Source organism: Rissa tridactyla, chromosome 2, assembly GCF_028500815.1.
Source record: "Rissa tridactyla isolate bRisTri1 chromosome 2, bRisTri1.patW.cur.20221130, whole genome shotgun sequence".
In the NCBI taxonomy this organism is placed as follows: Eukaryota; Metazoa; Chordata; class Aves; order Charadriiformes; family Laridae; genus Rissa; species Rissa tridactyla.
The window spans coordinates 94,702,471-94,716,251 of NC_071467.1; the positions used below are offsets into that span (position 1 = coordinate 94,702,471).

Below are 13,781 nucleotides of genomic sequence, written 5' to 3' on the forward strand. Positions count from 1 at the left end.
TTGTTGCATACTGACATCAAATTCCCTGCAGGCATCCTAACCTCGCAGTTGGAGAAACACTGCTCTAGGCTTTTCCACGTGTCTAATACACCTGGATAAAAAGTGCTAATTGTCACCAACTTCCATTAAATGACAGCAGTAAGGCACAAAATATGCTTGATTTGCAGACGCTAGTGCCACTGGGAGTTAGCAGCAGATTAATAATTGTGCAGACCTTGAACATTCCCCTGGCACTGCCAGTCTGGGTTTCCAATGCAAAGCCAGATTACGAGGCCTTTGTTTTTAGCTTGCTTTCCTAAGGAAATAAGGTTTAGGCAGTTGCACTGTCTCCCTGTGCATGCGCTTGACTTTCCTACCTTCCCACAATAATTTCTGGTCAATCTGAATAAATTTTATAGGAGGGCAGAGGTCGCAAATGTGCAATGGCCTTAGCAGCTTTGTGAAAAACAGGCAGCTGGCTAGATATAATCAAGCCTGAGCTTACGTGTTTCAAATATCCTGGCTTTCTAGATTCAGGTATTCTTGCAGACAAATGAACTCTAATTCTGCTCAAGTTTTGTTAGCGCTGCAAATAGAAGGGAGATGCGCCATTTCACATATTCAGCCGGCAGCAACACTTGCACCTGACCCCCTTACAGATTAGGTGTCAGACTAGGTTCCCAGTTCCTGTTTTGTTTTGTTTTTTTTTCTTTCTACAAGCCTATATGCTAAAAATCCTATTTCAGCTTGAGGCTTTGAGTGCGCTTCAGCAGTCAGCTTCTCGCACAGGTAGAGTCTTGCTCCGGTTTCCTCCAGCCAAATTCAGGGGCCAACACTTTCCCTTCCCCTTTCTTCTTGCTCTGCTGCTGCTGTTCCCTGCTCTCGGCGCACGTGGGCACGTACTCCTGGGTATGAGGACACCACCCCTATAGCATGCAAGCTTACTGACGGCTCCGGTGGCATTACAAAGCTCATTTCTGCATGCAGCAACACGATTATGGCGAAGGTGAGGGCGAGGTTGAGCGAATGTGTTTCAACACTTCTTTCTTGGTATTTATTACCATGCCATAGCATTCCTGCAATCTGGCCTGCTGCTGCTCCAGCTGCTTGTGCAAGCTCCTGATTGAGCGCAACAGCAGAAGCCGCCGGTACATAGCTAGCTGGAGCCGGTACTTCTCCTTTTCCTCTTTTTTCTTATTTTCTAAGGACTCCGTTACTTTTACAGTCTTTGTCCAAATTGCCCGGCCCAGACTACAGGGGTCTGTGTCCCCCTTCACTCTGCTCCCCGCCTGCGGTGTGTGGCAGCCCCTGGTGTTGCTCCCGGGCAGGGCAGCGTCAGGCTGCGGGGGCTCATCGGCCCCTCCGGGCACCCACGGGACCTGCAGCACCTCCAAACACAGGTTGCCGTCACAGCAGGGGCTCTCAGAGCACAGGGAGGCAATGCCCACAGGCTGCAGGTTACCGACCTCTGCAGGGTACGAAGAGCCACCTAACGATGCATTTACAGCTGTCGGATGATGCTCAGCCAACCCAGAGGCTGCCCTCTGTGCCTGGCCACCACTAACCACCTCTGGGCCAGTCAGGGCTTTTGCCTGGGCCACAGCTTTGCTGGAGAGGATGGACAGCCTTTCTGGCACTGCTGAGCTTCCCTTGTCTTCATTAAGGCTGGCTAACGAAGGGCTGGCAAAGCAACCAGGGGATGCTGCTACCTCATCACAATTCCGAAATGGGTCTTCATCATCACTGTTATTTTGGATCTCATCTTCATCTCTTGGTATTACACCTACTGTCTCAGCCATTTATTGCATGAGCTACAGAAAGTTTCTGTGGAAAAAGTGGAAGCAAGAGGATTACATTTTGACATACACACACAGAGAGAAGCCCAGCGCAGAGTGACATTTGAAGAAAGAACCTCTCTTATATTTAAGCAATGGACCTATTACTTTTCTAATAAAGCACAACCCTTGGGTCACTTCAGGCCATTTCTTGTGATTTGCATTAGATGTTCTTTGAGACACAACATTAATCCAATAATAATTAAAATGATATACTGTACTATTAACATTCTCAAATCTTTAAAGGCAAGCGATCTATCCCTGCAGCACTGGCTGTGCTGACTAATTAAACAGAATACAGTGGTAAATGGGTATTGTAAGCACTTCTCCCATTTAAGAACACAGCTCTAACAAGTGTAGTTTGTAGAGACGGGCGAGTTATCAGGATTGATCAGCTTTAAAGGGAGGTGGAGGTACCACAAACAGCAGGTTGCATTTAAATGCCCTCTCCAAGATTAATCTGTCTGCTACCAGTTTGTTTACAAGGTTGCCTTTCCCCCTCCTATTAATTCTAACAGCAAAGCTATATTAGCACCACGCTAGCCATAGACAGGAAAAAGAAGCCAAACACTTACCGAGGTTACTGGGGAAAAGGAAAAGAGTTACAGTGCATTGTGTCTGTGTATCATGTTTTCTTGAATGTGAGTCAGCACAATCTGGAACAGAAACACCACGGTGCTGGAGCAGGAGCAGCAACAGCATTACGCTGTTCCACCCAGCAACAACACAGTCAGTCCCAATCACGGAGGAGTGCAGGGCTGGTTTCTTCCTCCCCCAGTGGATATTCCTCCCTGGCATCCAGCTTTTATGTCATCTTTGAGCACGAAAATGAAAACCAGGGTCGGATGACACTTTTCTCACCTCAAAATCAGACATACCTGATTCACTCATTCTACAGGGGAACAATATCTATGGCCTTTCCTGTCCCTGCCAGTCAGCAAGAAGTTAACACAGCACCATAAAGAGGGACGGTCATTCTGGACTCCAGTGTACACATTTTACTTCAGAGAAAATAAGCTTAGGTAAACTTTAGCTGTATGAACAAACTAAACCCAAAAAATGAAACAACCATTCAGCACCAACTGAACGCTAAGCATAAAGGCAGGCAGAAGCTGTAGATTTAAGCGTTTCATGTACACCCATGTTTAATTATGCTGGCCTAATCTTTAAGGAGCAGCTCTACATCCAACTAAGGTATCCCACAGAACAATAAACTTTATCTGCACCTTTGATGTTCAGAAAAGCTACCTTAAGCATCCTCCCTTGCTTGTAATGCCAGGAACAAAATTCACGAATCATCTCTCTGCATTTAATTTAGTCAATTTACCACAGGGCTCCAGTTGCCCCAAGACCTTCTCTACTCCATTCTGCTAATATAAATAGAAGAAAGAACCAATCCAAAATACTATCTAGAATCTTCCTGGAACTGGAAAAGAATGAAGGTAGATCCTATCTCCACATCCTATCTCTACGTGTGCTGCAGTACAGATAATAATTTCTTATTTTTCATCTGTACTGACTCTTTTTTTTCTGATGAATCTGTTAGGGTATACTTCCAACCTTGAATGCATGAAGTCCAGTTAACATAAATTAAGATTTGTACCCTGAGGTCTCACATGAATGCACTTTTTGGTGCAAGAGATATTTTGTACTGAATTGGTAAAATAAATAAACTAAACCTGCTGTGTTTATGTGCCAGATCATGCTGCAGATTATATAAATAATACTAGGAAGAGATTAATATCCAGTGAGTTAATAAACTCTGCAAGTTTATATCTTAGTGATTCCCATTTATCTGAATCACAAGTTACGGTAATTGAAGAATATGGAATTCAGATAACAGGGATTTTACTGTATTACACACTGAAAAGGTTCATTGTAACACAGCATTATGTAGGAAGTCTGGTACTTTCAGCTGCGCGCCTCTCCAAAGCACTGCAGGCATATCTTTCCACTACAAAGAGGACAGAGGAGGGGTGCTAGGTAGTACATGGTCCCCAGCTATGTCAATACTTTTCTATCAGCAGTAGTATTTTGTTCCTCACTTCTACCTTTGTAGCAAGTTGCCACAAATAACTATTTTCTAATAGTCTAACAGGGCATGAAAAAACAAAGTTTTGGTTTTGGTTTTTTTTTGGTTTTGGTTTGTGGTTTGTTTTTTTTTTTTTTGTGGCTTGTTTTGGTGTTTGTTTTTGTGTGGGTTTTTGTTTTGGTTTGTTGGGGTTTTTTTTAAAAGCTCTCTGCAGCTTTAATTATTTCAGCAAAATTTTACAGGCAGTCTTGTTTGAAGGGATGGGGGGGGGGGACAAAAAAGTGGCTTACCAAATTAGTTTCGTCAAAAATAATATTAAATGTTTTATAGGTGTGGATCTGAATGGAATAAATAGCATCTGATACAATCAACTTAACAATAAAACTACAAGCAATCAAAACTCTTTGAGCTAGATGGCTTTTCATAGAATATTATGACTTCAGCTGTGATCTGTGAAGCTTAATAGCAAAGAATATTCAGTCTATTGGACTTAGATTCAGCAAAATAGAAATACAGTAAAAGATATGTATATATTGTTGCTAAAATGCAAGTGCCATTTATGGCTGGGGCTGCATACATGTTTCTGTTATTACTCTCCCCGTTGCTGTTCACAGCTTCCTAAAATCTCACCTAGAGCTTCAGATGGAAATTTTCTAGATTCGGTTTCTGACTGAAAGTGAATATATACTGAATACTTCAGCCAAAAAGACTGAGAGGCTCAAGTACGAAAGCAGGAACAAAACCAGTCTTATGTCTGGGGAGACTTATGGAAACCTTTCAGTAGAAAGGCCTCTTGTATTGCTCACAGAGTGGGGAGCAGCGAACAAGACCACAGCTCATTTCAAATGGAAACGTGTAAATTCTTGTTCTGAGCTGATATAACAATCCTTCTTTTCCCCCAAGACTGTTACCTTGACAAAGTGACTCCTACAGTTTAGCTCCCTTTTATTTGCAATTCAACAGCTTAATAAAGAGACCTGAAAAGATCTTACATTAACTCCCTTTGCTGCAAGAGGTACATTGTGCTGTTTCACTGATGAAGAAACATTTTGAGAAGAGTTTGCTGTTCTCACAGAGAGCCCGTCACAGGGAGATCCCTCTTGCTCACTCCTGGACTTGTTTCCTGTGGGCAACACTTGTGGGAACCTTTCCAGACAGAAGCTGCTTCAGATTTCATGGTCAACACATCTGTCAGTCCAACACACTGAGAATTTCAGGTAGGTAAAACGAAAGCAAAGACGCCTCCAGTTGAGGTTCATTGCATTTTACTACCACCCACTTGCATGTAGGTGCGACTGCAGCGATTTCAAGGTGTAGACCCTGGGGAGCCACCCTCAAGCTGTCAGTCTTGCATGCCCCTGCAAGGTCTATGCCAGCAGAGGTTTTTAATCCATCACGCTCCTTCAGATATTAGCTATGAGAGGCTCTTGGCAGCCTACAGGCTCATATCAGTCAGCACGTGCTGCAATACTCTGTGCTTGCATGCTTATGGAACGAGGGCTTAGCCACCACGGCTGTGTCTCACGTGGCAGCAGGAAAGAAACGGTCATGGAGGATTCCCTGCAGAGAGTCAGGACAGTTATTTCTCCTTTCTCTTCCAATCATAATGCCATTCCCGAGCATGGACACACGTGAGGACAGGAAGGTGCTTGGTCTTGTTTTTTAATTAAGTACAAATGTTTTACTGAAGTTCAAAGCGTAACAGTCAAATACATTTACAAACAGCGTCAGAAGGTGATAAGCATTGGCAAAGGTATGCCATTATAAGACCATGGCCTGGGAAGCTGTGTTGGTTTGTATTTGAGTTTGGGGAGTACTTTTAACAAAGTAGTAAAAAATATCCTGTTACACGGTAGTGTAATTCCATATTTTATATTAATTGCTCTTAAAGATCAAAAGCCATATTCTGTCTGTTAATGTACACACTTGCATTGCCTCCTATGAAATCAATGAGATCCACATGTGTGCATCTGAGGCCCAAATTTTTCCCCAAAGATTCTTTAAAATCCTTTTACAGGGCAGTAAGTCACAGAAGAAAGCCGTATGTTCCCTTTCTTCTGCCTCCATACCCAAAACAGACACGAGTTATTACAGGCTTCTGTGCATTACGCTGGATGGTAACGGTACCCTGAGGGGCCACTGGCCAGCCAGGGATTGCCATCGTTCTGCTCTCACCCTCGTCCACACGTAGGCTTTTCTGCAATCCTTTTACACCAGCAAAGAAAGGAAGAAATGGAGCCCAGCTCCACACCAGCAGCCTACTGACGGTATCAAGAAGTGCTGCGGATATTTCAGTGGCAGGGAAAAGCACAATGGGACATCTCAGTGGCTTTCAGAGAGAAGGAAATTAGGTATCTGTACAGAGGTGGAATGCAAACTTGTGTGCAGATAACCTGAAAGCTTTTAAGAGAAAACAGAGTGAATAGATGATTCTTTACCAGTGGGGAAAGGTTCAATGGCTTCAAACCTGAAAACCCAGGGATTCCAGTAGACCATCTTTACATCAAGGGTAAAAAACATTGAAACAATCTGCCATGATTGGCAAAAATTTGCAGGCTTCTTGCCAGTTTCAACAGAACTACCTGTCAGAGGTGCAAATCTCTGAAGGAGTAGCTCAGACTAAGGTTGAGTTGAGTTTGCAAGCTTTGAAATCTCAAGACTGCAGGTGCCAAAGTGACCCAAACACTAGAAGGGGCTTGATGACAGCTCTCACTGCAATATTTCAGCAACTCTACTCCTAACCCTGCTTGGGCTTAAATGTTCCCAGGGACACAACATGAAAAATATATTTATATGGCTTTATAAATATATTTTAAAAGTGGAATGTTTTGATTTTCCTCAAGGCAGCAGTTGTTCTACCATCTATGTGGAAAGCATTAGCTTATGATTTGAATCACCATTAACCAAGTGAAAGAATAACAGCATCATTGCCTAAACCGGTTTATAGTCTAAGTCCTCATTCCTGCCATCCAATCAACAGAGCCATATTTTTATGCTGAAACAGCCAGAAATAACTTTCTAAAGTCTTGTTGTGAACTCAGGGATCTACTTTGGCTCACCCAATAAGCAGTTAACATTGACACAGAGGCTAAGGTGGAAATAGACAACCAACGGGCACATGGAGCTGGGCTTTTGTTTGATTTTTCTCCCATCTGGGCAGACCCAATGGACACCAAATGGACAGGCCCCTTCCAATTTGGAGCAAACTCTGCATTTCTAGACTGGGTTAAGAATGCTTCACAGTGGATGTATAAAGGAGGAAAGCTTGCATGACAAGGGTGTCTGCAGCATATGCTCTACAAACTAGTGTGAGAGCAAACGGAAATCTTTATATTGTCTTAAAAAAAACCATGAATCTTGAGAACTGTCAGTTTACCCCATTTGCTGTTTTTCCTTCTAATGGAGAGAATATGATTGTCTATAATTCTTTACAATTGTACTGAAATGGAAAATCTGATTATAAACTGAAAAATGATGGATTCCAAAAAATAGCTTCCCTTACATATTAAGTGAAAAGGAAATTCTAAAATATCAGCAAAGGTTTGATTTTTTTTCCCCCCATAATTAAGTAAAGATTATGTTTTATGGTAGCAAAATTAAAAGTGACCTTTTTCAGTGTGATGCTTCTGCCTCATTTTTTTTTTCCTAAATCTTAGTCTTGCCTATCATTTTGTTCAGCAAAAAATAAAGTGTGGCAGAAGGAGAGAAAAAAATGCAAAAGAATTTAAAGTAGGAAGATCAGGTAACCTGAGATGCTATTGTAGCTTTCCTATGGAGAAAAGACTAAAAAATTCCTCGTGTAGAAAAAATGGTACTTGAAATATATTTGAATAACCTCCAGTATTAAAAGATTTAAAAATATTGTGCATATACTGGAAGAACTCCATGCCTAGCAGGTAAATACTGGATTACCCAACCTAGCTGTTAGATTTTAGATGTGAAAATGAGTATGTAGACAACTCACGTGTCTAGTTACAATTCACATCCGGTATGCATTGAGAGAAAAATCCTTTCTGCTAAGCAATATGTAAACAGACTAAGTAATTTTTGATAATTGATGCTTATGTTTGCTTTCATTTTGACACTTGATCATAACTGACAAACCGACGGCTAGGAAAGAAGAAAACTTTAAACTGCAAGAATAATAAACAGAGCACTTTGAGAGATGGAAAAAAAAACCCTCGATACATGCATGGAAAACTTCAGGAAGTGGGGCTAAGCCACAAATGGATAGACAAGTACTTGTTTGGTGTTCCACTACAACTTAAAATGAACTTACTGACCTTTCCAGAAGCCAAGTGCATTTTTTTTTCAAAAAATAACAACAATGAATGCTTTAAAAAGCATGCCTTTTCTGCCTTAGCTGTTAAACCAGAATGGTATAAGGCAAGAATATTAAGAAAATTACATTTAATAGAAAATTTTTTTTCAGAAACAGCTTTAGATCAAGTGTCTTAAAAATAAAGATGTATTCATGCTGTTTGAGCCTAACCATTTCTACAAATCTTAAATTGACTCATGAGGAGATTAACTCTACAGATCAGTATCAGGGACTGAAAAAAATTGCATCTACAAACACCTCCTCAAAAAGTCTACTTTGCCACTCCGTATGCCTTGGTGCGTAGCCCACTGTGGTGTAACCTACATATCGACCTTTGCATAGCACCCAGATCAATCCAGCTTTACTCCTAGTGTCTGCATAGACTCACCTCACACACAAACACAGAGTGAAAAAAACTTTGCCCAAGCTCACTTGGGGCTGAGAAGGCGGTCAGGCTTTCTCACTCCTTAATGTCTTTGAAGCTGCTAACGCGGCTGAGATGGATGGGAGCGAGTAGGATACGAGCCTGCCTGTCAGCAAAAAACATGATCTCAGCAGTATGTAGGGTAATTGATCTAAATCTCAGCTACAGCAGAGTTAGCAGACTCCAAAGGGGAACGAAGGCATATGGACCACAGGTTTGTTGTATTTGACCATGTTCTTATTTTGCAACGTAGGCATTGCTCAGCAACCTGGATTTTTGCAGCCTGCTTCCAGTGGTTAGTACGGATTATTCTTTACCACCAGCAGCTTCATTTTTACATCCAGAGGCTCTTTGCTGAGTGTCTGTCAAAGTCCAATTCATTACCTGCAGAATTATCAGCTAAAATGCTATCACTTTTCTATAAGTAAAATTTTTAAGAGATTAGAAAGTAACAGAGAAAAGATAGCCATATACAATTAATGAGAGATGAGCCTCCAAACATTTGGAGGTTTATTTTAGAGATGTGTATCTACAGATACTTATTTCTTAAAGAAAGAAGAGATATGGAATCCAATTTTTACTTGATTGAACAGAGGACAGGTTAAGAAAGAAGAATCTGAGATACCAATCCCACTGAAGTCTCAGGCTGAACAGAAGGAATAATGTGTCCTTCCCAAAAACAGCAAGCATAGTTAGGTTCTGGATGTCAAAATTAGGTAATGCTTCCTTGTACCACTTAAGTTCCCTGCAGCTCTGCCTGCTCGAACCTTGAACCCCTGTTGAACCTCCCTGAGCCCCAGGCAAAAGTCCTGCTATAACCCCACTGGCATGCGTAGTCCCAAATCCTCCTTGTACCCAGAAGGCACTAGCAAGCTGTTATTAACTCCAGTGACACCAGGCCACACTTTTATCCTCAGTCATGGTTACGGAGCCTCCTTGAGATCTGCCTGAAGAGCATTAAAAGAACACAGAGCAAGATCATTGCCAACCATTAATGTATTCTTTGCCACCGTGAAAGCTTTCTCCCCATCCTTTCTAAACACCCCACCAAGGCACCACCAGCACCACCTTATCGATTCCTGAAGAGATCATAACACTTACTGGAGGTATTGTACTAATTAAGATTTTGAGAGCAGTAAGCAAAAACATCGTGTTTGACCTCACACTTGGCAAATTACTCACAGTTCCCTGCTTCTCTTCGCAAGATTGTCTTGATAACAACCATTGCCAGCAGGGATCTGAGACAGCGAATGCAGCAAATAAATAAATAAATTAATGCCTACATATGTAAACTCCACTTCCTTAGGCAAAAATAATGAGTCAAATGAGCGAAGGATCTGCTCCTTTCTTACGTATGGTAGTTGTACATACATCAATGTGTAAGAAGCCTTACAGAGACTTCTGTCATCACTTGGGTAAGCCATAATTCAAATTGCCAGTCTACTGATTTCAGGAACTTGCATTACTCTCAAGGGAAGGTTGTTGTTTTCTCATTCTAAAAGGGTCGCACAGCTCTGCAGCTTCTTTCAGTATAGGTTGAGGGAATGAATGTGTATCACGTGTGCCAGAAGGAGGTGGAATTGGCCAAGCTGAGCAAGTTAAGGCAATCCAAAGCTTTGAGACAGGGGAAAAATAAATACATGCAGAAGAACACATAGTACATGTATGAACAACACCCACACAGGCTCGCTGAGGTCTTGCTTTCTTGCTAGGAAGAACAAAGAGTCTTTTCGGAACCCTGCTCATTTTTACAGACAAAGCCACCAAGCTCATTGGACAAAAGTACAAGTCATAAGAGAAGTAGGCAGCACCTAATCTAGATAATTTATCTCTCCTAAAGTGTTTTCAACACAGAGAGGAGAAACTGCCACTTGGAATAGGCTTCCTTTAGCTTCACTTTCAAATGACATGACTTTCAGATGACTAAGTCCACGGTAGTGCACCTTAACCACAAGGTAGATATTATTAAGCGGGACTGAAAGCTCAGCCTTAACATAGTTGGAGCAGGAACTCTTGGTCAGTGGAGATCGTGATCCTTGCACTGGTTTGACCAAATAGCTTCCAGCAACCACTTTTAGGAGTTTCCTGAGCTTGATGCTGCATCAAGATAACCGCATTTAACAGTCATTGATGGAACAATTTGCCTCATTCCGTTTTGAAGCGGCCTTTTGTCTTCTACAACATCCCATTGCAATGAATTCTGCAATCTAATTTTACATTGCATGAAAAGCATTACCAACAGGGCAAGCCACACCTTTCGAGGGATTCAGTAACATGCTGACACCATCTTACTTTTGTCTCATTTAATCTCGTGAATCATAAGCAACACAACAAAGATTTCTACATCTGTCTGCTTTTTTCCTAATGTGAACAAGCTCTTTTAAAGCAATGGCTATCAACAGGCAAATGACCCGGTATACTTTTGCACAGGAACGTGCATTTCTCACATAGGTCATGCTACCACAAACCCTAGGCTGGCTGAGGTTATTCAGCAAAGGCACAAAAAAAAGAGGAGTAAATAGTTATTTGCAGAAAGAGATGTGAGGCTGGGAGGGAACAGGGAATCCCCTCACTCCTGGAATGGTCCAAGTAGGAAGCAGTGGAATGTCCTTGGAGGAGAAAAGCTAGGAGAAACCCGCAGGAGTTTTAAAGGGAGGGTGAATGAGAAAAAAAGTGACCGGGAGAAGGCTAAAAGATGTCTTTAGATTTCCACAAGAATTAAACTGGAGAAAGGTGAGTGGGAGGGCCAGTGGAGAGGCAGGTTAAGGGATTGTATTCCTGTTGTCATCAGCAGACAGTGAGTAGGAAACGAGACCTGGACTGCCTCTCTCCTAAGTCTGCTGCCCTAGGCGACTGTTTACTTTGCCTTTGCCCAAGCCAGCGTGAGATGTTATAAAATGAGCTTCCAAAATGCTCTGAGTCACCAGAACATGGATGAGATCTGTGGATTCAAGCCACCTTTCAAGATTATGAATCTCTTCTGAATATCCATTATGCCGATGATACATAACAAAGTCACTGCTGTAATGCGATGCACATGTCAACTTTAAGGATGCAGTCCCTGCTCAGATGGCATCAGCAGAGGGACACGTCAGCATGGTGGATTACCAGAGCAAATGCTTTAGCATGCAAAGTGATGCAATGTGTTTTAACAACAATTGTTCCCTTATGTTTGTTTCTGTGTCAGGTTTGATGTGACTGTCTGCCAGGACAATACTCAGGATCCTTTGCATTGGGTTTGCAGAAGCTGATTATGTGATCAAACGCTTAAAGCACATAAAATCACTTCCAAGATCCAATGGGAAAGATGTGCCAGAAAAGTCAGTAGGTGTTTGAAATAATCGACGCTAACAGCTAAACCTGGATTTTTCAAAAGAATATGCATTTTGGTTTGGATTTGGGTTTTTTTTGTTGTTTTTTTTTTCTTCTTCTAATGCACTATCATATAAACTGCCTAGAAATTCAGCCTTAGCATAATGTTCACATCAAATGAAATTCACCTGTTAAGAAAGAACATGCACAGGGTCCTCCCTGAAGTGGAAAAAATGAGTCTTTGTGTAGAGCAGATGCCCTGGGAGCCTTCTTACCCTGTGCACGTGCCTAGAACAAAACAGCAGACTCCAATGGCAGAGTAGAGATGATGCCTGTAGGACTGAGAGACTCAGCACTGAGCTGTAGCTCTCAGCAGCCTTTTCCCCCATCTGTGACACTAAATTTTTTCCAGTAAAGACCCAGACTCCTACAGAAATGTTGCATATATGGGTGGCTGTAGAAGAAACAGGACTGTTACCTGCTTGTCTATTTTATGTTGCATTTCCAGCCTACCTCGAATCATCATACAGTGCCCAAAGTGAGGAAGTGTGATTGGCATTCAGGAGACAGGCTCAGAAGGCAAAGTGACTCTGGCACTTGCCCAGAAGTCATGATCTCATATAGAGGCTTCACCCTATGCTCCAAGGTTTGGGTCTAGCCTGGCACCGGTGTCTTACTACACAACTTTGCAAGAGCTTCAGTCCCCCAGAGGTATTTAGGCACTGAAACCAATGAGGATTGGTACCTATACACTTTCAGAAATCTTTCTTTAATTTCATCATCCCATAAATCTCTTTAATGGAGACATCCTTCATCTTCTCTGCTTCACAAGCCAGTTGTGAAGCTTAATTACACGATGATTATGAAGTCCAGTAAATACAACATATATTAAGAGTAGTTAATGAGATTTCTGTCACAAGCAGACTTTATCTCTTGTGAAATATTACTCACATGTTGCAAAAAAAATTGTTTTCAAAAGAAAAACACAGACATATTCAATATAACACAAATCTAGCTTTATTACTTTCATAAATAATATGTTATACAACTCAATCGTATTTATTAACATGGCATGGAAAATAGCGGACTCGTCTGACCAACATGGAATGCTGTCTTCCCATCCATGTGTCTGTTGTTACCTGCAGTGCCTGACCAAGACTGGGACCCCAGACCCCCAAGGGATCTAGTGGCTTAAATACCTCCAAAGACCTGACGTCAGGTCCCACTGCACCAAGTGCCAAGTCAATCCACTACAACAAAGTTGACTCTGTTGCAAATTGTGTATGCTCAGTAATGCAGTCTTACCTTACCGCTGGGCCCCATATATAAAAAGAGGGCATATGGCATCGTTGCAATTGCAATATATTCAGCCACTTCAGATTCCTCACACTGCTCTACCCTTTTCTCCACACCCTTTTCATGGCCAAAGTACCTTATGTTGCTAAAAAGGAATGAAGAAAGGAAGAAAAATAAAAAAGAGAAGGTCTAAAAGGTTATGCAGTATTAACTATGTAATGTCAAGACAGAAATACTTTCCTGACAGCTACTCACATACTGACCAATTAATTTATTCCATAGCATGGTGGACCTTGGCTAGACGACTACATGCACACATGTAGAGAAAGTGTTGATTGCATATTCAGTGCTTTCTCGAGCAGCAGTAAAGCATAGGGGGACTCAAAGGGGGAAGGAGTGATTCCTTAAAAAGACAGAGCTCTTTGGTGCACATCCTTCCTGGACAGAGCAAACATACATCCTACCTACTCTGTATCTGGGCAAATACATTTCCTGTTGACAATTATGGTATGGAATTCATAGATTAATAAGACTTTTGCAGAACTCAGGCAGGAGTGATTTTCAGCACACGAAGCCTGTTAC

The 13,781-nt window shown here is 41.8% G+C and overlaps 1 protein-coding gene across 1 annotated transcript; it reads right to left on the reverse strand.

The window, feature by feature from the left end:
- Positions 1-974: 974 nt before the first annotated feature.
- LOC128904870 (UPF0500 protein C1orf216 homolog) lies at positions 975-1,778 on the reverse strand. Its single transcript, XM_054189767.1, has one exon. The coding sequence runs from the start codon at positions 1,776-1,778 to the stop codon at positions 975-977; it is 804 nt and encodes a 267-aa protein (XP_054045742.1).
- Positions 1,779-13,781: the final 12,003 nt, after the last annotated feature.

Excerpts from the sequence above, each read along its gene's own strand:
- LOC128904870 (XM_054189767.1), bottom strand. The coding sequence starts at position 1,778 with ATGGCTGAGACAGTAGGTGTAATACCAAGAGATGAAGATGAGATCCAA.